The sequence below is a fragment of the Arvicanthis niloticus genome, chromosome 14 (assembly GCF_011762505.2).
Source record: "Arvicanthis niloticus isolate mArvNil1 chromosome 14, mArvNil1.pat.X, whole genome shotgun sequence".
Classification (NCBI taxonomy): Eukaryota; Metazoa; Chordata; class Mammalia; order Rodentia; family Muridae; genus Arvicanthis; species Arvicanthis niloticus.
In genome coordinates this window covers 75,083,013-75,110,240 of record NC_047671.1, presented here as the reverse complement: position 1 = coordinate 75,110,240, position 27,228 = coordinate 75,083,013, and the positions used below count along the sequence as shown (strand labels likewise).

Sequence of the window (27,228 nt, the reverse complement as noted above, 5' to 3'; positions counted from 1 at the left end):
TTTCATGTTAGATAACAGCATTGGAGCAACCTTAAATTTCCTGAATTTTTGAACATAGAGTACCAGCTTACAAGCATTTACAATTTTATCTGAAGAATTTAAAATCAAAGGGGAAAGTTGGGGGTGGGGGAAGACTCCACTGAAAACCTACCCCTGCTTTTTTCCCTTCTGAAGTATTTCCTAAACATTGGGACATTGTTGGTTCAATAGACTATAAATATTTTTATACTTTTCACATCTAGAAGTAGTGTATCAACTTACAAGGCCACTAGTAATATTGACTTTCCCCATTTCAGGGTTTTCTGGAAATTGTATCGGTTGTGGAGAAAGAGGATTTCGATATTTCACAGAATTTTCTAACCACATTAACTTGAAGCTCACCACCCAGCCAAAGAAGCAGAAGCACTTAAAGTACTACCTAGTCAGAACCTCCCAGGGCGTGTTATCAAAGGGACCTCTCATCTGCTGGAAAGGTAATCAAATTCCAGGAGGGGGAGGGGAGGGAGAGTCTGTGGCAGTGACAAGTGACCCTTACAGGGTTCAGAGTACAGGTGTGGGATACATAAATAGCTCAAGTTCAAAAGGCTGCTCAAAAACTATAAAGCCCTTTGAGAGTTGTTTGACTTGCCCCTTGTTAAAATTAAGTGAAACATATGAGTATAGGAGAGGCAGGAAATGCAGGTCTCCAGATCTGACTCCAGAGAAGGCGTGCAGCTCTGGGACTGGGAACGGCACTCCTGGATTTCTTACACTTAGAGAGAACCTGAGTGTAAAATGTTCTCTTTGCTTGATTTCAGTTTGTTAGTGGTTCTTGCCAATCAACAGTTTTCTATTTTTATTTTACCAAAACATACCAAATAGCAACTCAGTCTTCTAGATGCCTTGGGAAGTACATGCTGGAGTTAACAGTTTTGTTTCTTTGGAATTAGCCACAATTTAGCTAGCTAATGTGTAGAAAGTCGAATCTTCATGTGCTTGGTAGGCATTACCACAGTTTTAGCCCCTATCCTAATGTAATTTCTTTGATGCTGAGAATTTTTTCTCCATAAAATAATTGTCTTTATTTTTCTTGCTGACACAAGAGTTTTACCTGACTCTCGGATAGCAGAATAAATTTAAATTACAATAGCACATTTGTCTCTGAATCCTCCACCATAATTATTCTTGGCTGCATTTGAGGTGGCACTCACTATATAATGCCACAGGGAATGGTGTTGCATGTCCAAGCCATTGTCATCAGAGCTTAAATCTTGCAAGCACTGAATCTTAAGAATATCATTAAGATATGATAGATATTATAAGATAAAGATACTTTTTATCTGGCAAAGTCTAAAGAATTTTCCTCTAGAAAGTCTTTTTGAATACCATAAATCGTATTTAAAGAGTAAAACCAAGACAAGCATTGTCTTTCTACCTTTCAACTTTTTCCTTTAGCTTTTGTTTTGTTTGCATAAATACATTTAACTTTTTGGTGCTCAAGGAGTTCATGTTCCTAGTGAAGAATAGCATTTTTATATTACTTGATTGATAATTGATTGGTGTGTGTGTGTGTGTGTGGTACGCTACCACAGCACATGTGGAAGCCAGAGGACAACCTGTGGGAATCTGTTGTCCCCCTTCAGTGTGTAGGTTCCAGGGGTTGAGCTTGGTTGTAAACACTTTTGCCCTTTGAGCCACCTCACTTGGCCATTTTTTAAAATGGCCTCATATTTATAGCGGATTTTATTTTGGAACTGAAATTGTATACTTATTTATATAAAGCCACATAATATCAATATGCATCTATGCACATAATATGCATAACATGAAGTTAAACTTTATGCCAAAATATAATCACTGTTTTCAGAAAGCCATAGTGTGGGCTGCTTCGGAGAACTGCTTTCAGTCCTTGCGTGTGCCTCATTACCATGGAAACTTTCCTTAGAACCCTTGTAACCCTGTTCAATTTCTATTTCTATTTCACAAGCTACTTTGTGAGACTAGTAATCGGACAATTTAGTTGGAACTTGAAGAACGAGAGACTGTCACAGTGTCATGAAGTCAGTACACAGTACAATTAGAGTCATATCAGAGCCTCAGTAATGTCACTTAATGCAAAACTTGCTATTGCATTATTAATAATCATTTTGAACACCACTTACCTATTTCCTTTAATAAGGACTAATAATAATAATTTCCTTCTAATTTGTCTCTTCTATCTATACAGTTTTTATTTTTCTTATGTTTGAATACTCATTATGATTGAGCAGAAACATCTGAAAGTAGCTTAGATGGATTCAAAGTTACTATTATACATTTAAATAAATTATGAACAAGAAGTTACCTGGTATCTAAAAAGCTTAATGTTTTTATAAATTATTGACATTTTACCCTCTATCTTACCCATAAAACTAACAAAACTGTGCTAGTTATCTGCATTTTTCATGTCAAAACTAATCTGTAGGCCAAAAAATTGTGATTGTTCTTTGCCTTAAGCATGTCATCTGGCTTAGGACTACTGTTCACTAGTCTGAGCAGGCTGTTGGAGACAGTAAGTAATTAGGAAAGTTGCTACCATTCAAGAAGCAAACACTTGTTTCAGTGATCTTATGGACTGTGTCCCCACTGCCTGCTCAAATAAAAACTAACTTCTTCATATCGTGTGTTTTTGTCCCTTCTAGAATGTAGAAGCCGACAACCCTCTGCTCTTTGCCACTCCACGAAGCCTATTTCATCAGTGTCATCAACTGTGGCTCCAGAAAATGGAACAGCTAATGGATACAAAGCAGGCTTCACTCCAACAGGTATGAAATAGTTTTATATTATTGTAAGGACAGATATATATATATATATATATATATATATATATATATATATATATATATATATATATATATTTAATGAAGCATCTTTAAACTTGCTTAGCTGGCTTGAGTGAAATGTTTTCAAATAAAATACTCTTTGAATATTATTAGAATGCAACTTGACTTATTATTAGAATTAAAAGCCAGCATTGAGATGGTAAGTCTTTGGAGGACCAGGACTTAAGTCTCAGTGCTCTTGTCAGTATTAGACAGAGAATGGAGAAAAAAATGACAAGTGGAAGAAAATTGTAGAGAGTATGTAGAAATCAGACACCACAGCTGTGGGGTAGCACATACTGGGGACACACTCATGAAGAGTAGAATCCAAGGGTAGAGCTGTGTTTAACCCCTAAGATGACTCTAGTTCATCCCCTCAGAGTTCAGGGCACCCCATGGAAGACAAGATGCAAAGAGCCCAAGAGACAGAGGGGATCAAGGACACCAAAGAAACAAGGTTTCTAAAAGGAAAAAACAGAAACCCTGAGATAGCTGGAGAGAATAGCACACTAGCTGGTATAAAACAGATCTCTGAATGGACTGGTACCGTAGTAGATGAATCCAGGGTCTAGTTTTCAATGCTGCAAGACAAGAGCTCAGTTACAAATAACTAGATAAGAATCTTAGTGCTTGAAACCTCTAGTATATTATTAAATCTGAACAGTAGGCTGATTCGATGGTGAAGTGAGTACAAGGACAGCTTTCTAAAAACTCATCTATTATATGGCACTAGCCAGGACCTGAGGTCAGGGTAAGACTTCAAACAGAACAAAATGGCCCATGCTGAGGATTGATGAGCTATGGATTATTTGAGAAAATTACTCAGGAGTAACATAGCTGGGTCTCAGGCAACATGAGAAGTACTGTGAAGGAGTATGTGAATTATGTTCCAGTTCCCTTGTCTGTACTCTTACCCATCTGATGTGTAACTTCATATGTGTTAGCCATTGTCTGTTTCACCACAGGTTAAAAATAAAACCAAAACCAAACAAAAACTAGGGAATCTCCATTAAGCAATGTACCATGCTACTTTCAATTGTCACGTGAGCCTCTCGTAATCCGGTAAACTGTTTACAAGGTGGAAGTATTAGAGTACGTCGACAGAAATACAAGTATAACAAGGCCAATTTCAGGGGGACATGTCTTACTGTGTGCTCATAGTCAGCAAAGTCTGACTGGACCTGAGTAACAGTGTTCCTGATCCTGAGCAACTTTTAAACTCTCAGGATATTTAGATAGAGTCTATTATCTAAGACAGAAGACTATTTTTTTCTAAAATAAATGAACATCATGCTAACATCATGCTATTCGAGAAAGAAAAACTTTGGTATTCGGCTCTTAGCATTGAAAGACCACCCTTTATTACATCAGAAACATGCCTGCATGGCTAGCCTAGAATATTATTTCAGTGATTTGATGAGTTTTATGATATGTTATCTTCCCTTAGATCTTGGAGATAATAAAATGAAAAATTAAAACTATAGTGTTAAAAATGAACACGTACTTCATTCCAATCTGTGCTTATCAAGTGTTCATTGTGTTCTAAGAACCTTATCAGTTGTTGTGTGGCTGGGTTCCAGTATTCGAGTAACAACCCCCATGATTTAAAACCACTCGTAGAAGGGAATAAAAAACAATAAACCATGCTGACTTTCTACAAGGTAGACTAGATATAAAAATAACAAGTTTTCCTTTAAAAATATTAAAATGTCATAAGCACTAATATAATATGAATTAATCATACCAGGAAATATGTTTTAAGAACAATTTTTTGTTGTTCTGAAAGAAGAAAACAGTCTTCTGCAAAGATCTGGGCTTTAGGCAAGGATCCCCTAGTGCCCTGAGGAGACATAAGCAAGGAAGAGAGAGAAGGTCACTGACTGACTCACAGTGAACACAAGTGGACAAATGCTATTTCAGTATTCCTGGGTGGAGGGTAAGAGATAACTTGACCCTGAAATTCACTGTTAGCAGATTTAGGTGCAACTCAGATAATTTACTAGAAAAAAACACTCTTCTATAAGGTGTCAGATGGAAGATTTTCATAGTGATTCATTTATGTGAATAGATACACCAACCAGTATTCCTTCTAATATAGACTGACTGTAACAGGCTGTAAAAATGTTATGTTAGCATTATGGTATCATGATAAACATTAAGTATAAATTGGGTTTTTGATACCTTATGATTCACCTATCTGTAGATAATTGAACTTCTGGTAATCAAGGTTTCTTAGCCTGAAATGTAAATACACATTGTGCAGTATTGGAGGCAAGAATTAATTTATTACCCACATGGCTCTGTCTATGGTCCCATCCACCAAGTTGGAAAGCTTTGGCTGTTCCAACTTGCACTACTCACCCCTGCATATTTTTATACAACATTTTGTGTCATTGGTTTATTTATTCTAGTTACCAAATCCCAGTGGATTATTTTACTATCAAAGGTGGCTGTGTCTTCAGTTACCTACATTATATACATCTGTCTCCCACACATACACACTGTATTTAATTGGGACAAGAATTCAAGAACAGATAAAGAAACATTTTCTAACTCAAAGTCTTGAAATTTCTAAGTTTCTTCTGAAAACTTTGTTGTTATAACTCTTGAAGTTAAGCCAAGGATCCATTTTGAGTTAATTTTTGTGTATGGTATAAGGTGAGATTCTAAGTCGGTCTTCTTATAGTTGCTGCAGACCATTTCATTTATGATAGAAAATGTTTACTTTAGTTTATGACTTTTAAGGGTCCAGTCTATGATTGCTTGACCTCATGTGGTCAGACAGAATATCACAGCAGTAGGAATGTGTGGACAAGTGCACAGTCCCTGCTGTAATTCAAGATAATCACCCATGGGTCCCTCTAAAATCGAAATAAATTACATACTTTAAACATTCAGTGACACAGAGAGAACATTCCTATTCCAAAAGAGAAGAACAGGACCATAGAAAGAAGAAATGTGGAAAAAAAAAAAAAAAGACTGAGACACAGTCAGGCAAGTACTAAATCCTCAAGCTCTGTGCCCGGCACACAGTGCCACCATATAAACACCAGCAGGTTTGTGCAACTCTGCCCTATGGCCTTGGTGTTTGCAAACCTTATGGCTTCTCTCATGGATTTGGTCCACTTGATGCTTTCAACTTTCCTTAGCAGATATTCTTTGTTTGGCTTTCTAAAATCCTCAAGTCTCTATTGCAGCCATGGATTTTTACCCTCATAGTTTTATATAAAATTATCTCAGAGGCTCAGAAGCTAAACGTTCTTGGTAATCTTGCAGAGGATCCATATTCAGTTCCTAGCACAGAGAGGTAGGAGCTGACAACCACCCATTACTCAGGCTTCAGGGCATCTGATGCCCTCGTCTGACTTCTGCAGGTCGAATATGTACATAGTGCACAAACAGACAAGCTGGAACACACAAGGGAAACTTTTAAATATTTAAAATATCTAACATAAAGAATGTTAGTCAGTGCACCACACTGCCAGTGGTTTTTTAATAGAGTAGAAAGTATAGGCATGCTATAATCTAGCTGTTACCTAAAGAAACTCTGGTTAAGAGTCATCTTCTACATGACTCTTCTTCACAAGTGATTCTTACAATTGATTAAGCTGGAAGCAGCTCAAGTGTTCACTAGCAACATAATGGGAAGAAATTTATATAATAAAGTATTTACTAAGAATGAGTAAACAACTTCCTGTATCCAGCACTATAACTGAGGCTCATAGATAAGATGAATAAACAAGAAAGTCATTCATAAAAGATCCTATCACCATTGTTTCATTAGAAAAAGACAGACCTAAGCCATTCACGGTTGCATGCAAGGCACAGTGAGCACGCCTAAGCAGAAGAGAAAGAAGTGGGCTAGGGAAGGGGAGAGGGGAAGCTGCTGGTTGCTGTCAGTGTTTAGGTTTTGGTTTTTCCCACATTGGCTTGGACAGTCGTTGTGTTAATCAGCTTTTCACTGATAACTGCTGTAACATTATCAACTCAGATTATCAACTCAGACAGAGCAAAGTTTTCTTTTGGCTTGTGGTTTCGGAACTTACCGTCTATGGCCAGTTGATTGTTGCTAGGGGCCTATGATGCGACAGAGCATCCTAGTGGGGAATACATGCTGGAGCATAGGTGCTCACTGTACAGTGAGGCTGTGCTGTCGTCTCTCATAATAATGCTGTAGTCTGGAACCTCTGAGTGGATGATGCTCTCTAAAATGTAAAATTAGGGAAGGAGCTAGGGAGGTGGCTCGAGTGGTAAAAATGCTTACTGAGCATGCATGAAGCCCTGACTTTGGATCCCCAGAGCCCACATGAAAGCCAGATGCAGTAACACATACATCTGTAATTCATATGTCCATATGGGAAGATGAGCGGTAGAGACAAGAGCCAGCTAGCCTGGCATACAGACCTGTGAATGATGAGTCTCAAAATCTGTCTCAAAACCAAATGGAAGACAAAGACTGATGCCCAAGGCTGTCTTGTGACTTCCATGTGTGCACTATATATGTGAACCCCCCTCTTATACACACACTCATTATACATACACATGCATTCAAACATTGAAAAAAATGTAAGGTTGCTATAGCAACCCTGAGCAGTCCTGGATGTGCCTTGTTTCCTCCTGGTACTTCTTTTTCTGGGGGCTCTGGGATTCTAGACAGACTTTCTCTGGGTAGCCCAGGCTATCCTGGAACTTGCTTTGTAGAGCAGACTGGCATTGAACTTGGAGATGTACCTGCCTGTGCTCCTCAAATCTGACTCCTTCCTGAACTTGGTGACCTCCTTTGCTTTGTCTCCTGTTTAGGACTGCTGTTTGAGTATCCAGATGTTTCGTGCTGTGCTTCGTCCTCCCGAGGCCACTCACTCACTCACTCACTCACTCATCACTTTGCTTGCAAACCCCACCCTTGGATGCCTCTGTCCTCCTGACAACTGTCTAGAAAGCGGTCTGTAGAAAACATCGTTTAGCTGACCTCGGTAGTAGCCATGCTCTTCCAAATCTGCTTTAGATTTGTTCCCCTCTGTGTCAAATATTTGTCCTTGCCCAGGGACCTTTCTTCAAACATGGTTACACGTTGGCTAACATATCTGCCTACCTCTAACTAGATAGTGAGACCTTGTGGCCTTTTTTCCTTTTTTGCTATAAACCCCTTAGGGATAAGATTTGTATCTTTGTACATTTTTTTAACATTATAGCACAGAGCCAAACATAGTAACTGGAATTTTTAAGAAGTTTAGTAGTTCATACTGAAATTTATTTATTTTTATTATATTCTTTCAAAAGACAGTCTAGGTCAGTGGTTCTTAATCTGTGAGTTTCAACCCTTTTTCAGGGGTCACATATCAGATATTGTGCATTTTAGATATTTGCATTAAGATATGTAACAATAGGAAATTATAGTTATGAAGTAGGAATGAAATTTTATGGATGGGGTCACCACAACACAAGGAACTGTATTAATGGTCACAGCACTTGAAAGGTTGAGAGCCATTGGTCTAGATGAACAGAGACAAGTATACACTAATGAAAAAGTCCAAGATTTTTTTATGAAAAAGAGATTTTGGTACCTGTATTTCTGTCTTTTAATTTTACCACATATTTTCATAGTATAATATTCCAAACTTCTCAGAACTAAGCTAACTATAGAGAGATTCTGCATTTTACTGATTTTTTTCTCAGCACTCATTACATATGTAGGAATAAAGGATAGTGAACAACCTTGAGTGCCATCCACTCTTTGACAGGGTTTCTCACTGGCCTGGTGTTCCCTAGGCAAGCTACTCTGGCTGGCTAGCAAGCTCCCGGGATCCGTCCAGCTTTGAACCCCATCACACTCAGCTTGTTTTCCTTTCTTTCTTTAAAACAAAACAAAGAAACGTGTGCTCTAGAAATGGAACCCATGCTTGCAAAGCAAGCGCTTTATTGACTGAGCTCCTTCCTGTCCCCTTACCTATACTATTAAGAGAAAAGGAAGAGAAGCCACAGCCTGGAAAAAAATATTTGCAAAGCATATTTTAAAATCCCATCTAGGGGCACTTTAAGACCAACACTTGGCAGGGACAGGCAGATCTCTGTGAGCTGGAGGCCAGCCTGGTCTACAAAGTGAGTTCCAGGACAGCCAGGACTACATATAGAACCCTTGTTTCGGAGAAGAAAAAAAAATCCCATATAGGATAAATAAGTCTGTTTCAAAATTCAATAATAACAATGTAAACAGTCATGTATGGTGACACATGCTTATAATTCCAGCTACTCAAGAACCAAAGACAGGAGAATCACAAGCTTAAGGCCAGCTTGTGCAACTCAGAAAGACTGTCTCAATCCAGAGGACTGGAGGAAGAAAAGGAAGGGGAAGAAGACAGGAGACATGTGTGGATAACAATAATGTTCTAGCAGTATGAACAGATGTTCAACATCTTTTAGGGAAATTCAAATTAAAACAACAACAATAAGTGTATGCATGCATATGTGCATGTATTTAGTTCATAACAGTAGACCAGGACCATGAGAAAGATTAGATCCAAAGAAAGGGTGAAAAGACTGGGAGTAGCATTCAGTACTGTCTGTGTGGGAAGGAGTGGGGCATAACAGAGGGTAAGAGGTGTGGCAGTTAAATGATAAAGAGGATGAGTGATAACAAAACATAAGACACACACAGATATGTGGTTCTGCACATGTGGCACACACTCACACAGACAAACACATACATATAAATATAAGACACACACAGATATGTGATTCTGCACATGTGGCATACACTTACACAGACAAATACATACATATAAATAAGAATGGAAATCATTCTCTTTCCAAAAAATCAAATTCCCTCATCAAGTCTCACCAACATGACTGCCTAAACATGAGCTAAACAAGGACTCCAATAGACATGCCAAAGTGGATGGGGGAAAGACCACAAGACTGCTAATCCTACACAAAGAACTGCCTGCTGGTGACTAAGGAGTGCTGAGAGTCCAGGGATTGATAATCCAATACCAAATGGTCAGTCCTGAATACATAGGTACAACAACGTTATACAGACTGAGCTAGTGAACTAGTCATATTTAGGAATATATATGTTTATTTCATGCATGCAATGAAAAAGCAGACATAAATTTGAAAGAGAGTAAGGAGGGGCCTATGAGATGTTTGGAGGGAGGAAAAGGAAGGGGGAAAATAATGTGACTATGTTATAGCCTCAAAAGATACAAGAAAAATTATATAATCTCCTACTAATTTTTACTAAGTGACAGGGGAAAGCTTCCCATCAAATGAGTGAAAAATCAAAGTAAAATTGCTTTCTAAGCAAAAAATAAAATGCCATAATGCCATTGTTATGTGCTACACTGTAAAGTGACTAAACTTTAAAGACTGACTGTACTGAACACTGAGTGTATGCCCAAACCAACAACAATGATTAAAAAAAAAAATAACTTTAAGCCTCACCTTTAGTCCCAGCACTCGGAGGCAAAAGCAGGTGAATCTCTGTGTGTTGGGGCCAGCCTGGAGCCTACAAAGAGAGTTTTAGGGCAGCCAGAACTACACAGAGAAACTCTGTCTCAGAAAAACAAAAACAAAAAACCCTTTAATATATTACACTCAGTATAAGATGGGAAAACTTTTAGGGAAAAAAAAGACAGATTTTTAACTGCTTATTAAGCATATGTCTTTTCTATTCAACAGAGAAAGAAAATATATATCCATAAAAACGTGTGTACAATGTCTGTGGCAACATTCTTTGTGATGATCCCAAACAGGAAACAACTCAAATGCCTAACTGTATCTGTAGACACATAATGTAATGTTACACATTATGGTCAAAGCATTGAAGATGATCTCCAAAGACTTCTGGGAATTTAAAGTACCTAGGCTCCCCAAAATAGTCACAATTCTATTAATATAATATAATATAATATAATATAATATAATATAATATAATATAATATAATATAAACTCCAGACAATTCAAGGGAACATGGCACAAAGCAGGCCAATGATTGCTTGTGCATAGAAAGCAGGGAGAAGAGTTACAGAGAGGCACCAGCAGACTTGAGGATAAAGATACAAGTATGGCTCTTCTCATACAATGTATCCTGATTATAGTTCCCCTTCCCTCTACTCCTCCCAGTGCCTCTCCACATCCCCTCCCATCTGGATCCATTCCTTTATGACTCTTATTAGAAAAGAACGAGTTCCTAAGAGGCAATAACAAAATAAAGTATAATAAACAGAAACAAAGGATATCAAATCAAAGTTGAACGAGGCAAACCACAGAAGAAAAATAGCTCAAGAGAAGGCACAGGAATCAGAGACCCACTTGTTCACACACTCAAGAGTTTCATAAAAATACTATGCCTCCTCCAGCACCACCATACATGTGTTGCACAAACATACATGCAGATACATACACATAAAATAAAAATAAACAAGTCTTTTTAAAAATTAAAATTACTCTGTGTAACCCACTACTGAACTAAACTTTCACTTTATATATTTAATAAACACTTCAAATACTATTTGTCAGCTTACATGTAAGCATTTTTATCTTTATTAAAATCAATTTATTCTACTATTTTGAAATGTTTAACATTTTTAAAGATATCTGGCTAGGTTTATGTCTACTTGACCCAAACTCCAGTCACCAGGTAGGAGGGAGCCTCAATTGGAAAAATGCCTCTGTAAGATTGGGCTATAGGCCAACCTGTAAGACATTTTCTTAATTAGTGATCAAGGGGGAAGAGTCCTCCCATTGTGGGTGTGGCCATCCCTGGGATGGTGGTCCTGGTTTCTATAGGAAAGCAGGCTGAACAAACAGCAAGGAACAAGCCAGTAAGTGGCAGACCTTCATGGCCTCTGCATCAGCTCCTGTGTTCTGCAGTTTGAGTTCCTGTCCTGACTTCCTTTGATGATGAACTGTGAGGTGGAAGCAGAAGCTGAATAAACTCTTTCCTCCCCAAGTTACTTTTGCTCTTTGGTCATGATATTTCATTACAGCAATAGAAACCCTAGCTAATAACTATATGCATGTATTTACATACATGTGTACATATATGATATGTTCATATGTGTACAGTAAGTTTCTCTTCCATACCTAGTTTCTACATGCCTGTCTACAAGCAGATAGTCACCGTAATTAGTTTCTTTGTGCCTGTTATGGCTTGAACGTGATGAACTGAAACTATGAACCAAAATTAATAAGATAAATGTTAGAAAAATGTCAGATAAATGTTCACACTGATAAAAAAAGAAGAAAGACATCTTTCTAGATGTTCTTTATGTCTATTTAATCAAGGACAACTACCAATTCTCCTTGATGCATCTACTTACTCCAGAGGCAGCAGGTTGATCACTGCCTGTATATCTCACTAACATATTGCTACATCTGAGAGGTCTTTCCAGGTAGAATGCTTTCTCACTTACTTTTCAGTGCAATGAATTGCCATGGTTCTCAGTTGTACAATAATTACCTAGGCTGATCCAGCACTGGAGGGTGTTCTATTGCTTTCAAGTAATTCAGCAATGAGTAATGCCAACATACATCCTGGGTTTTTGTTTGTTTTGGTTGGTTGGTTGGCTGGTTGGTTGGTTGGTTGGTTGGTTGGTTGGTTTCTTTGAGACAAAGTTTCTCTGTATAGCCCTGGTTATCCTAGAACTCCCTTTGTAGACCAGGTTGGCCTCAAACTCAGAGATCTACCTGCCTCTGCCGCATGAGTGCTGGGATTAAAGGCGTGTGCCACCACTGCCACATACCACTTCATGTTTGAGTATCAATGTCCAGAAAGTGCTGAGCTAATATGTTCTCATTTTTATTTTCTATAGCTATAGTCTCCAGGGAGGTTGAACCAGTGTACCATGGCAGTTCATTTTTGCACAGATGCTAACAAAATTTATTATGGAAACCTTTGGATTTTTTTTCATTCCAACAGGGAACAGTGACATCTGAGTGTGGTTTTCACTTACATCTCTCTTATTATTGACATTGACTCTCTTAAGCTATTTAACTTTTCTATGAACACTGTATATATTTTTTTCTGCCTTTTTCTCTGTTAAATTGTTGACATGATTTGAGTCCCAATAGAATTAGGACCTAAGATAAGAACTTCAGTATTGGATTTTATTTGGGAAGGGATTCCAAGAAGCAAGAGTAAGCCAGTGTAAGCAAGTGTTTTCTATGTGATTATTATAGCCCAAAAAGGTCTGCATCTATCAGATTCACTAAGAAGCATACTGAAAGCCTTCCTGAATTACCTTCTAAAGACAGGAAACTTGGCATTTAGTTTCATGGCTTCTATCCATGGAGGCAGTTCACTAATTGAGAGCTGCCTCTGAAGCATTATATTCCCTTGAATTTCTGGACTGCTTTACAATGTTCAGGGAGCCTGATGGTCTTGAAGAAGACCCAGAGACAAAGGGCTGGAAAAGCCAGATGTGAACTTGTAGGAGACTTTCTTCAAGAGAGTGGATTCAGAGAGCAGCGTCCAGTGGAACTCCTACTGACATTAAATGTGGACCAGTGAGATGCAGGGCAACCAGCAGTAGCTTTTTTTCTCTTTCTGGTTTTTGTTGACTGTGTGTAGTGAATTATCTGTGCTGTCACACATGGTTCCTCTATTTTATTTACATCATGTTTTTCTTTTTAAAGATTTGTTTATATTATGGAAGTACTTGCAGCATTTTGAATAATGATTTTATTGACATTGACATGTTAATTCTTACATCATACAATTTAACCATTAAAAGTTTGCAAGTTGGTGGATGTAGTGAGGTTATTGGTACATGATCTCACATAAAGCTCATCCTTGTTTGGAATTCTTAGTCTTCCTGCCCAGTGCACTACCATGTTCAACAGAGTCTCTCTTCACCCTGGAGAAGCCTCCAGCTCCTTGCCTAACCCTCTCCTCATCTGAGAGCAGTGCTAAATCTACCTTCTGTTTCTGCTGATTCTGTACTCTGGACATTTTATTGACGTTTACCAACTGGTTTCTTCCATTTGACTCATTTATAGCATATGCTGGTGATCTATCTCCTTTCACTGATGAGTAATATTCTATTCTCTAAACAAACTGAAATTTGTTTATCCATTTATCAGTTAGTGGGTATTTCCGTTAACATTTGGAGACTTATTGGAATATCTGGGGCTCACTGAAGGACTTTATGGGCAGCATGTTCAGTTCTCAGTTAACAACCAATCTACCAATAAAACGAAGATAATTCTGAGAACATTTGTAGGCAGTTCCTTTGTACAGATATTTGTTTTTACCTCTAATTTCATGCCTGGGAGAGTTGGAGGAACTATTTGCCAACAAGGCTGCCCTGCTTTGTACTTTGACAGCAATGACTGAAGGTTCCAGTATCCAGTCTCTCTCTTCTCTCATACAAACACACACACACACACAGAGAGAGAGAGAGAGAGAGAGAGAGAGAGAGAGAGAGAGAGAATTCCAACTCATCTATCTTTTGTTTTCTGATGAAACCCATCTCAATTATCTTTTTTTTATTGCTTATGCTCTTGACTTATACCTAAGAAATGCTTGCATAAAGCCAAGGTTATAAGCTTCATTTCTGCATCCTACATAGCCTGCTGGAACTCTGTATTATCCAGGCTTGCCTCAAATGCGCCAAAATACTATTACATTTAAATCCATTTTAACTTAATTTTTGTGTGTGGTGTGACAGTTGAGGACCATTGTATAGGGCTATGCAGTGATCCCCAAATTAATGGCTAAAAAAATGTCTTCTTGTCCAGTGAATTTTCCTAACTCTCTTGTCACCATTCACCTGATCATAAGATTAAAGGGTTAATGTGTAGAGTGTAAAAGCTATTTTGCTTATCTGTGTGTATCATGTGCCAAAACCACATGTATAATGTTGATAACTTTGTATGAGACTCTCACCTGGGAAAAGTAAGTTGTCTAGCTTGCTATTCTTTTTACAGATTATTTTGTTTGTCCTGAGTCCCTTGTGTTTTCCTGTGAATATCAGGATTGGCTTGCCAGTTTCTGGAAGAAGCACGTTGGCGTGCTGGTATAGACTGCAGTAAATCTTCAGAACACTTGGGCAGTAGTGCCACCTTACTGTCACTAAGTCTCCTGACCCATGAGCACATGCTATCTTCTCATTTACTTAGTTTTCTTTAATATTTTACAATATAACTTTTTACTTCTTCTGAGCAACTTATTTGTAATTTTAATCCTTTTATAAACATAATTTAATACTGAATGAGCATATTAAATATAATCAATAGACTTAGCTATTACATGCTTTATAACAATGTACCTTATGTGCATGTCAACAAGTTCAGCTTTTTCCATGGGTCCTGGGGATCTGAACTGAGGCCTGTGTGTTTGTCATCGACCACTTTATCTACTGAGCCTTTTCACTTACTTCCACACCCTTTTCAAATGTCGTATTTTCATTGATTCTTGGAGAATTTAGCATACACATCCAATGCGTTTTAGTCATACCCACCCCCGGCTCCACCTCGCCCCTCCCTTGGGTACACTCCCTACTCTGCTGGTCCCTCCAGCTTCATGTCCTTCTTTTTTCCTTAATCACTCACTGAGTCTTATTTGCTCTGCTCATGCATTCATAGGTTTGAAGCCATCCCCTGTAGTATGGAGGACCACAGTTCCTCAGCTACAGATAGGAGCTCATGAGTCCCTCTCCATCCATGCTGGAAAGTCTGTGTGGCTGGAGCTGCTATCAGGTCATTTCTAGAAGACACTACTTACCCCAGCCCTCCTAGCCTCTCCTTCCTGTAATCTTTCCATCTCTGCTTCCACGATATTCCCTGAGCCTTGGGGAGAGGTGTAGGAAGTGGCTGTCTTGTTTATAACTGACACATTTATGACTCCACAGACACTCGATTTCTGTCTGCACTGACTGCACTTTAAGCAGTTGTAAGTTTCTGTGTGAACTACTGTCCACTTAACAAAGAAGGTTCTCCTCTGATGGTGCCTGAGAGCTGCGCTGAGCTGTGGGTGAGGAGAAACAAGTGGAGAGGCCATTCTGATTCCGTCTGTTGACCAAAACAATATTATTAGGTTCACATGTAGTTCTGATGAGCTCCCCAGCCATGGATCTCTGTCAGGTTTATAGCACCAGGCATTGGTTCTTCCTAAGGAGCAGGCCTTAAATCCACTTAGAAAGCCATTGGTTATCCCCATGACGTTAATGTCTCATTGTGCTACTCAACAGCTGCATGAGACTCTTCATGAGTTTTCTCCCATAGCAGTCTGCAAAGCATCTTCTGATACTCTGAAAGCCAGGCCACAGAGAAACCCACTCGTTTGGTTTTTTTTGTTTTGTTTTGTTTTGTTTTTTTTAAGTTCTCATGTTTCCTAGACTGACCTTGAACTTGCTTGGATTACAGACAGAGCAGCACTGTACTTGTAAATTCAATGCTGGAGAATGAGACAGGGCATCCCTGAGGCTAACTAGCCAGTTTTGTCAGATCAATGAGCACCAGGTTCAGTAAAACCCTGTCTCAAAAACCAAAGTAGCGAGCAACTGAGGATACTTGACATGACCTCTGTCTTCCACATACACACACATGTATACATATACTTCTACTCATATGTATTCATACACACATATATGTATACAAGTATAATCACATACACACACATAAGAAACTTATTTGTACAGCGATAGATATATTTCATTACAATGTGTTTTTGAAGGAACTGTGGACATAGTTTGGATATGGAGTGTAGATACCCTAATGACAGGTTGTCTGAGTTTGATTAACTACCATGACTTAAAGTATGAAAGTATTACATGGATCAAGGGAACTAATATATTTGAAGTACTTATAATACCACCTAACATATACTAAATCCTAGTGCATGTGTTTTAAATAAAAATTAAGTAAACCTGAATGCATAGAGATTCTGCCTAAAACATCTGAATAGTTCCAGGAAAGAACTAAACCCTCCCTTCTTTTTTTTCTCAGCTCACTCATGCCAAGTTAACTTTTTTTTCTGCATATATAAATGCTTGCTAATTTAAACAACCTCTCTCATTTCAAGATTCGCCGGCTCTCAGTCCATCTAATTCTGCAATCAATTTAAGTGGAGCTCAGGACCTGACCCGGAATAAGAATGTTGTGAAACCACTGCCTTTATCTTTGCAGGTTGTAGGAAAGCCTTTTGTTGCAGGTGATGTTGTCCTTCCTTCCTTTCATGTTTTTCATAAATACCAAAAGACTTGTGTGAAATCTCATTGACAAATATTTGAAAACAGATGCTCACGCTCCTTGTAGCTCCCGGTTGAAGCTGGCCATGGAGCTGCCTGAGATAATGCAGCGCTAGACAAAGCTCTGTCCTTGCTAGGTTCTGACCAGAAGAGTCAAATGAGATAGAGACGATACCAGAGTTTGATTCTGCTCAACAAACATTTCTTATGCTCCTGCTGTGACTAGCAATTGAGGTTATAAAAACAAAGAGTGTCTCATAATCCAGTACAGCTGATATGCCTACAAGATCTGTTGGTGTGCTGTAGCCAGCATTTCAGGAATAATTGTGGGTGGATCCTTAGAGGATATTGGTCTTAAAAATGAGGAGGGAGTCCTGTCCAAAGGAATGGGAGAAAGACAGTTAACATTCCAATGGCAGCAGAAACACATGACAAAAAGAAATGGGGAGCTAGTGTAGAAGTATACACCTCTAACCCCAGCACTTAGGAGGCTAAGATTAAGGTTAAGGTTAGCCTGAGCTACATACAAAGATCTGAAAAAAAAAAAAAATCAGGAGAGAGGGCTCCTGCAAGAAGGAAAGGAGGAAAATCACAACACATGTGCAAGAACTTTCTTAAATATTGAACTTGAAATATAAGATATACAACCCAAAGTGGCAGGCAGTGAGTAGTGGGTAGACGAGAAAAGAGCCACAGGAAGGCAGGCTAAGGAGCATGGAGTTTACCCTCCACTTACGGAACAGAGAAATGACCTGTTGTAGAATTGGAACCAGGCTGTTTTGGCAGTAACATGTCAGAGACGAGAGAAATACTGCTGGGAAGTCATCTCACCAGTTTAAGTGAGGGATGCCAAGGGCCACAGCCAGCGTGGTAACAGGTCAGGAAAGGGAAGGCAAAATGAGAGCCCTCAGGAAAGGATGGTGTCTCAGCCAACACCCATCTTTCTGGGCTAATGATGCCATCACCTGAGAGAGGAACTGTGGAAGGAGGGAGAGACTCTCCAGAAGATTGTGTGGACTTGTGGAGTCTGAATGAATGGAGCTGTTCATCACTCACTGATGTGTGCTACAGAGGAGAGCTACAACCTGTAGGTAAAACCATCAAGGTTAATATCAGCCATGAAAGATACAGGAAGAGGCAGGCTGTGAATGAAGGATGGAGCCCTAGAACAATCAAGTGCCTAAGAATAAATGGTAAGACTTAAGGAGACAGAGAGCTCATCATTCTGTTGTCTGCATCACAATTTACAAAACCCATCTTGTTTTCTCTTCCAACCCAGGATCTCTTGAGCTATTTATCTCCCAGTTAGATATGAACAAACTAAAATCTTCATAATGGTGAGGAAAACAGGAATGAAATAATAGATCAGTAAACATCTTAGTTACTACAGTTATCCAGTTGACTTCATAATGCAAGAATTATGGTAAGCAGTTAAGAATCATGCTGCTACTGGCAAAATATGGGGGTTTGGTTCCCAGCACCTACTTCAGGCAGCTCACAACTGCCTGTGACTCCAGTAGCAGGGGATCTGATAATGTCCTCTGGCCTCTGTAGGTATCACATGACTGTGCACAAGCCCACACATAAACGCACATGCATACACATGATTAAAAGTGAAAATGAAGCTTTACTTACTTACTTACTTTATTGATTTATTTATTGTTTTTAAGACAAGGTTTCTCTGTGGAACACCCCTGGATGTTCTAGAATTCTCTCTGTAGTCCAGGCTGGCCTCAAACTCATAGATCTGCCTGCCTCTGCCTTCTGAGTGCCGGGATTAAAGGAATGTGCCACTACACTTGGACCCTAAAGTTAGAATTTAAAAAAGAAAGCACAAAGGCTGACAACTTCTGAATCCCCATTAATCATTCTTAATATCCCCAGAAGAGAAAAAGCTGTTCGCTCTTTGCCTTCTGGTGGAGCTTAAAAGCTGCCTTTAAGATTTTTTTTTTAACGACTTGGATATGAATTTGACTGGGGCTTTCACAGTTGGATTACTGAAAATAAAATGGACACAGGGATGTTTGGCTCTACTAGGAACACTGAGTCAGCAAACTCCACAAAATGGGGAATTCAAGATTTTCAAAAGAAAAAATAATACAAGAAGTATATTTTGGGGAAAAATGGAATTAGTATAGATTATAAAGAGCCAAAAAAAAAAAAAAAGAGCCTAATATGGCTGGAGAGGTGTGGCCCAGTGGTTAAGAGTGTGTGCTACCCTCATGGTACCTTCTCCAAAATAGACCATATAATTGGTCACAAAGCAGGCCTCAACAGATACAAAAAGATATATCCCTTGCATCCTATCAGATCACCATTCACTAAGGATGGTCTTCAATAATAACAAAAACACTGGAAAGCCCACATTCATGTGAATACTGAACAACACTTTACTCAATGATAACTTGGTCAAGGAAGAAATAAAGAAAGAAATTGAAGACTTTTTAGAATTTAATGAAAATGAAGGCTCGTCATACTAAAACTTATGGGACTCAATGAAAGCAGTGCTAAGAGGAAAACTCATAGCTCTACGTGTCTTCAAAAAGAAACTGGAGAAAGCATACACTAGCAACTTGACAGCACACCTGATAGCTCTAGAACAAAAAGCAGCAAATACACTCAAGAGGAGTAGATGGCGGGAAATAATCAAACTCAGGCCTGAAATCAACCAAGTAGAACCAACAACAACAACAAAAACCTATATAAAATATCAACAAAACCAGGAGCTGGTTATTTGAGAAAATCAACAAGGTAGGTAAACCCTTAGCCAGACTAAAGAGAGGACACAGAGACAGTATTCAAATTAATAAAATTAGAACTGAAAAGGGAGACATAACAACAGAAACTGAGGAAATTAAAAAACTCATCAGATACTACTAGAAAAGCTTATACTCAACAAAACTGGAAAATCTGGATGAAATGGACAATTTTCTAGACAGATACCAGGTACCAAAGTTAAATGAGGAACAGATAAACCATCTAAACAGTCCCAAAACCCCTAAAGAAAGAGCAGCAGTCATTAAAAGTCTCCCCACCCAAAAAAGCCCAGGACCAGATGGTTTTAGTGCAGAATTCTATCAGACCTTCAAGGAAGACCTAATACCAATTCTCTTCAAACTTTTCCACAAAATAGAAACAGGAGGAACACTACCCAGTTCATTCTATGAAGCTACAATCACGCTCATACCTAAACCTCACAAAGACCCAACAAAGAAAGAGAACTTCAGACCAATCTCTCTTATGAATATGGGTGCAAGAATACTCAATAAAATTCTCGCAAACCAAATCCAAGAACACATCAAAACAATCATCCATCATGATCAAGTAGGCTTTATCCCAGGAATGCAGGGATGGTTCAATATTTGGAAATCCACCAATGTAATCCACTATATAAACAAACTCAAAGAAAAAAAAACATGTGATTATCTCACTAGATGCTGAGAAAGCATTTGACAAATTCAACATCTCTTCATGCTAAAAGTCTTGGAAAGATGAGGAATTCAAGGCACATACCTAAACATAGTAAAAGCAGTATACAGCAAACCAGTAGCCAACATCAAAATAAATGGAGAAACTTGAAGCAATCCCATTAAAATCAGGAGCTAGACAAGGCTGCCCACTCTCACCCTACCTATTCAATATAGTACTGGAAGTCCTAGCCGGAGCAATTAGACAACAGAAAGAAGTCAAAGGGATACAAATAGGAAAGGAAGAAGTCAAAAATTCACTATTTGCAGATGATATGATAATATACTTAAGTGACCCCAAAACTTCCACCAGAGAACTCCTAAACCTGATAAACAACTTCAGCAAAGTGGCTGGTTATAAAAATCAACTCAAACAAATTAGTAGCCTTCCTATACTCAAAAGATAAACAGGCTGAGAAAGAAATTAGGGAAATGACACACTTCTCAATAGTCACAAATAATATAAAATACCTTGGAGTGAATCTAACCAAGCAAGTGAAAGATCTGTATGACAAGAACTTCAAGTTTCTGAAGAAAGAAATAGAAGATCTCAGAAGATGGAAAGATCTCCCATGCTCCTGGATTGGCAGGATTAATATAGTAAAAATGGTCATCTTGCCAAAAGCAAACTACAGATTCAATACAATCCCCATTAAAATCCCAACTCAATTCTTCACAGAGTTAGAAAGAGAAATTCTCAAATTCATTTGGAATAACAAAAAACCCAGGATAGCAAAACCTATTTTCAACAATAAAAGAACTTCTAGAGAAATCACCATCCCTGACTTCAGGCTATACTACAGAGAAATAATGATAAAAACTGCATGGTATTGGTACAGAGACAGGCAGGAAGATCAATGGAATAGAATTGAAGACCCAGAAATGAACTCACACACCTATCAAAAGAACCTTGATCTTTGACAAAGGAGCTAAAACCATCCAGTGGAAAAAGGGCAGCATTTTCAACAAATGGTGCTGGTTCAACTGGAGGTCAGCATGTAGAAGAATGCAAATTGATCCATTCTTATCTCCTTGCACAAAACTCAAGTCCAAGTGGATAAAGGACCTTCACATAAAACCAGATACACTGAAACTAATAGAAGAAAAGGTGGGGAAGAACCTTGATTACTTGGGCACAGGGGGAAAGTTCCTGAACAGAACGCCAATGGCTTATGCTCTAAGATCAAGAATTGACAAATGGAACCTCAAAAATTGCAAAGCTTCTGTAAGGCAAAGGACACTGTCAATAGGACAAAAACAGCAACCAACAGATTGGGAAAAGATCTTTACAAATCCTACATCTGATAGAGGGCTAATATCCAATATATACAAAGAACTCAAGAAATTACACTCCAGACAACCAAATAACCCTATTTTAAAATGGAGTACAGAGCTAAGCAAAGAATTCTCAACTGAGGAAACTCAAATGGCTGAGAAGCACCTAAAGAAATGTTCAATATCCTTCGTCATCAGGGAAATACAAATCAAAACAACCCTGAGATACCACCTCACACCAGTCAGAATGGCTAAGATCAAAAACTCAGGTGATAGTAGATGCTGGCCAGGATGTGGAGAAAAAGGAACACTCCTCCATTGTTGGTGGGATTGCAAGATGGTGAAACCACTCTGGAAGTCAGTCTGGCAGTTCCTCAGAAAATTAGACATAACATTACCTGAAGATCCAGCTATACCACTCCTGGGAATATACCCAAAAGATGCTCCAACATATAACAAGGACATATGCTCCACTATGTTCATAGCAGCCTTATTTATAATAGCCAGAAGCTGGAAAGAACCCAGATGTCCTTCAACAGAGGAATGGATACAAAAAAATGTGGTATATTTACACAATGGACTATTACTCAGCTATTAAAAACAATGAATTCGAGAAATTTCTAGGTAAATGAATGGAACTAGAAAATATCATCCTGAGTGAGATAACCCAATCACAAAAGAACACACATGGTATTCACTCATTGATAATTGGATATTAGCTCAGAAGCTCGAAATACCCAAGATTCAACTCACAGACCACATGAAGCTCATGAAGAAAAAAGACTGTGTGGATGCCTTGGTCATACTTAGAAGGAGTAACAAAATACTCAAGGGAGCAAATATGGAGACAGAATGTGGGACAGAAACTGAAGGAAGGGCCATCTGGAGACCATTCCACCTGGGTATCCATTCCATGTGCAGTCACCAAAGGTAGACGCTGATGTGGTTGTCAGGAAGTACATGCTGACAAGAACCTGATATAGCTGTCTCCTTAGAGGTCTGCCAGAGTTTGACATACTCAGAGGCAGATGCTCACAGCTAATCACTGATCTGATCAAGGGTTTCCCAATGGAGAAGTTAGAAAGAAGACTGAAGCAGCTGAAAGGAGAGCAACAATACCAACCAACCAGGGCTCCCCAGGGTTTAAACCACCAGCCTGGGAGCACATAGGGAGGGACCAATGACTCCATCTGTATATGTAGGGGAGAATGGCCTTGTCGGGCATAGGTGGGAGAGGAGATCCTTGGTCCCATGATAGCTGAACACCGAGAAGGGGGCAATTCGAGGGTGGGGAGGTGAGAGTGGGGGTAGGTGGGGGTACATCCTCATAGAAGCAGGATGAGGGTGGATGGGATAGGAGGTTCCTGGGTGGTAGGGGGAATGGGGTAAGGGGATAACATCTGAAATACAAATATAATATCCAATTTTTTAAAAAAGAAAGAAACTGAAGGAGGGGCTGTCTGGAAACCATTACACCTGTGTATCCATCCCATATGCAGTCACCAAAGGTAGACACTGATGTGGATGTCAGGAAGTGCATGCTGACAGGAGCCTGATATAGCTGTCTCCTAACTTAGAAGTCTGCCGGCATCTAACATATTCAGAGGTGGATGCTCACAGCTAACCATTGAACTGATCAAGGGGTTCCCAATGGAGGAGTTAGAGAGAAGGAGCTGAAGGAGCTGAAACGGTTTGTGGCCCCATGAGGAGAGCAACAATGCCAATCAACCAGAGCTCCCAGGGTCTAAACCTCCAGCCTGGGAGCACATAGCTCCCCCATGGCTGGGGGGGCGGGGGGGGAAAGAGTGTGTGCTACTCTTTTCAGGGACCTGAGTTCAATTCCTAGACCCCACGTCAGGTGGTTCACAACTGCTTCTAATTGTAGTTTCAGAGAGTATCCAACCTGGACACATGCACTCACATTCAGGGTCACACACATACACACACACAATTTTTTTAAAAAAGTAAATCCTATTTTCAAAAAAGCATTCAGTATATGTCACTTACTTCAAACACAGAGTTCTTTAAATTACAGTTTGAACAAGCCATTTCTTTAAACTATCTCTGCTTTGATAATATTTATTAACCACTGTTGATTTTAAGTATAATTTTATTGCAGATATATTTTTTAAAGTTCTTTTAGCAGCATCTTTAGAAGTACTTATCAATGATCTATGTTGCTTCTGACTAACTAGAACACCTGTGGGTCTGTGCAAAGGAAACAAGATGGCTGCAGGAGAAAAATGCTGGACTTGTGCAGTGGCATATAGTATGCATTATACGGCTTTCTCTCCTTTTATATGTTTGAAATTTTCCGTGAGGTCGAGTTAAAATTCCATCAAGCTTTCCCTTATTTTTACCTACTGTCTCCAAAGACTTCTTCAAAAAGAATTCTGAAAGATTTCTCAGTGTCCCAGGAAATTATTCCTGGGCACATCTAATTTTTAAATGTATTGTAGTCATTGACATGCCTGACATTTAAGTTTATTTAGTGAAGGCAATTGTTCTGATGGTTGTAGCTGGTTTTATGCAACTAGGCTGTTCTATCTGTGAATGTTCCTAGAATGCTCAAGTATGGTTTACCAGATGTCTGCCACTTCACAGTGTCCTCCAAACCTCCATACTGATCTGTTGCCTGTCTGTTCTACAGAAGCAGCAAGTGGGACCAGTGGCCATGGTGGGAAGAGCAGCACGTCCAGTTCCACCCCATCTCGCCCCGGGAACTACTCTTTGTCACCAAGACCTACCTACACATCCATAGATCAAGGTACAGTGTGTGTGTGTGTGTGTGTGTGTGTGTGTGTGTGTGTGATGGGGGTGCAGATGTACCTGTGTGTGACGGTCCAAAGTCTCAAAGTCTGCATTAGTTTTGTTCCTCTAAAGTTCTCCACATTATCCTTAGAGACAGGATCTATCGATGAACCTAGAGTCCACAGTCTTGGCTAGACTGGCTAGTCAGTGAGCCACGGGATCCTCTTGTCTGTACAGTATTGATTTTAAAGGCTTATTCCTCTGTGCCTGGCTTTCTTATATAGTGTCAGAAGATTGTTCTCAGGCCCTTGTGTTCGTATGGCACTTTGCCAACTGAATCATCCCTTTAGCTACTGCGTTCTGAATAGTTGATTATCTGAAATACACACTTCCCTTTGCTTAAAAGACATCATTTTGAGATTTCCTGATTGATGTGAATAGCAACTGTTAAGTGAGTTAGTGACTCCGCATAGAAGAACCTAAGTGGGAAACAAGTGTTTAATCAAAAGTATAGTCTTGAAAACTCAGATCTGTCTTTTACTTACCGAAGTACAGAATTCTGTGCTAAAAGAGTTGCATGGAATTAAATACTTTTTCTCCATTTCCCCAGTAGATTTGTCCCTCAGCTTAACATGGATGTCAGTAGAATCAAGTGAGGTAAACTGTTTCCCATTGTAAACTGTAAAACACCATATGGCTACAGTTATTAGAGCAGCTTTTTCTAACTCTACCATTGCCCACAGGAGAGTGACTCAGACCCCTGTGTAGATCACAGGAAAGGTCCTGTGAGCACTTGATATTCTTTCTTTCTTCCCCATTGCTGAGGACAAAGCTGTTGTTCCTTTTTGTTTTCAGCTAACATGTTCATTTCTGGCCCACCAAAGAAACGGCACCGGGGATGGTATCCTGGGTCACCTGTCTCCCAGTCTGCTCTAGTCATGCCAGTTCCCACAGTTCGTCCTCTTTCAAGAACTGGTGAGATTTTAACTGATGATGTATTTAAACATTTCTCTTTAATTAGCAGTGATAAGTTCTGCTCCTGCTCGTATCCTCTGAAGGTAAGCACCCTGAATCAATCATTGTCATTAGCAGTAGTATATAAGGGTCTTGGTAGCAGCTAATATTGTATCTCCATAACATTATTCTTCCCTATAACTTCATGTACTATTACAACTGACCTTAGCTTTAGCCGTGTAATTGATGAGCTATTTGTTGCGTGGGTCCTGATGCTACTAACGCAGGGCACATGTGGACTTGCTTTGTCAGAGTGGTGCTAGAGTTGACCTGCTGTAATTTGTTCTCTGTGTGACACTTCTTGATTACTCTGGCCTCACGGTTTAGTCTGTAGCTATACTACAAAGAGCTACTTGGCTCTCCATAGTTTCCAGACTGTCTCCAAAGGTGTCCTCAGCTAAGTGTGCAGACAGTTGTCCATCTGTTCTACCAAGTAGACAGTGACAAGTGCTCCAACCCTAAGAACTGGGTTCTTTACAATTTCTAATTTGCTTAAGTAGTTGAAGACGCTATAGAAATCTCATATATACAAAGAACTATGGAATGTGTCACAGTAATGAGTGTCATGGTTCTGTTTCTAGCTTTGTGTATGGAAATCCACACCTTTGGTTACTTGGGGGTGGTAAATATGAACTACAAAGTTAAATCCACTCGAATGCTCAGTGGTCATTAACTACAGTGATGTGATTACAGTTGATTTGTTTCCTTCTGTTTTCTTCTAATTTTCTGTAATATATATGTTAAATTAAAAAACAAAAATGATTGAACTTCTAAACCATCTCTTTAAAGTATTAAAATTGTAATGATTTCTGAAGTTTTTCAGTTAGCCCCATGCCTAATCTTTCTTGTCAAACAATCTTTTTCTTTCCAGAGCCCCTTTTATCTACCCCAGTTCCACAGACCCCATTAACTGGAATTCTCCAGCCTCGGCCTGTCCCTGCAGGGGAAACTGTGATTGTTCCTGAAAATCTGCTGAGTAACTCAGGAGTTAGACCAGTTATCCTGATAGGTACTGTGGAGGAATTTCATGTCTAGACTTCTCTGTCTCCAGCCCCTGCTTTGTGGGTTTATTTACAGTCTCATGAGTACATCTGTCTGTCTTTATTGGCTATATCAGCTTTCTTTGGCCAGCCCCTCTATGTTGTATTAAGGACATGATTTAAAACTCTGAGAATAAAGCATTCTCCCTCAAGAATCTCTCTCTATCCAATGGGGGTCTGTCTGACTCTTTATTAGAGTCAGTAAACAACTATCACTCTGGTAACACTGTGACACACTGGAATATGAGAGGTGGCAGAGGTTCACAGCCAAGAGCTTTGAGAAGTCTTAGGAGAGAGGGTTTACTGCTGCCTGAGGGAGTCTTAGAAAACCTTCATACTAAACTTCAAGCTGTGTGCGAAAGCCTGCTCAAAGTGGACCTGTTGAGGAAGGGGGACAGCCTAGTCAAAGGAAGCCAAACATCAAAGAAAAGAAATAAGCTAAGTCAACTGACAGACCTCACTTCAGAAAACCGGGAACAGGAACACCCCCCCACCCCCCGGGAGCCATCTGTCTCTGTGAATCAGCATCACTGTGGAGTCTGACCCTCCCTAGCTGCTGACTGCAGTGAAATTATGGTTGTTTAGGGGTCTAAATTCCAAGATTCCAATTCTTACATTCTAACCTGAGTTGAGTACCTTTCATACCCATAT

At 39.3% G+C, this 27,228-nt stretch overlaps 1 protein-coding gene across 7 annotated transcripts in view; it reads left to right on the top strand.

Moving 5' to 3' along the window:
* Greb1l (GREB1 like retinoic acid receptor coactivator) overlaps positions 1-27,228 on the top strand; it is a 252,689-nt gene that overhangs the window by 155,490 nt on the left and 69,971 nt on the right. For 5 of the 7 annotated variants that reach the window (XM_076912998.1, XM_076913003.1, XM_076913001.1 and 2 more), the window contains 6 exons: positions 297-473; positions 2,661-2,783; positions 16,865-16,993; positions 24,423-24,539; positions 25,379-25,498; positions 26,409-26,546. In XM_076912998.1, coding sequence (XP_076769113.1) covers positions 297-473; positions 2,661-2,783; positions 16,865-16,993; positions 24,423-24,539; positions 25,379-25,498; positions 26,409-26,546 — 804 coding nt within the window. The remainder of the gene's footprint in view (positions 1-296; positions 474-2,660; positions 2,784-16,864; positions 16,994-24,422; positions 24,540-25,378; positions 25,499-26,408; positions 26,547-27,228) is intronic. The other 2 variants (XM_076913004.1, XM_034518449.2) reach the window with 1 other exon arrangement.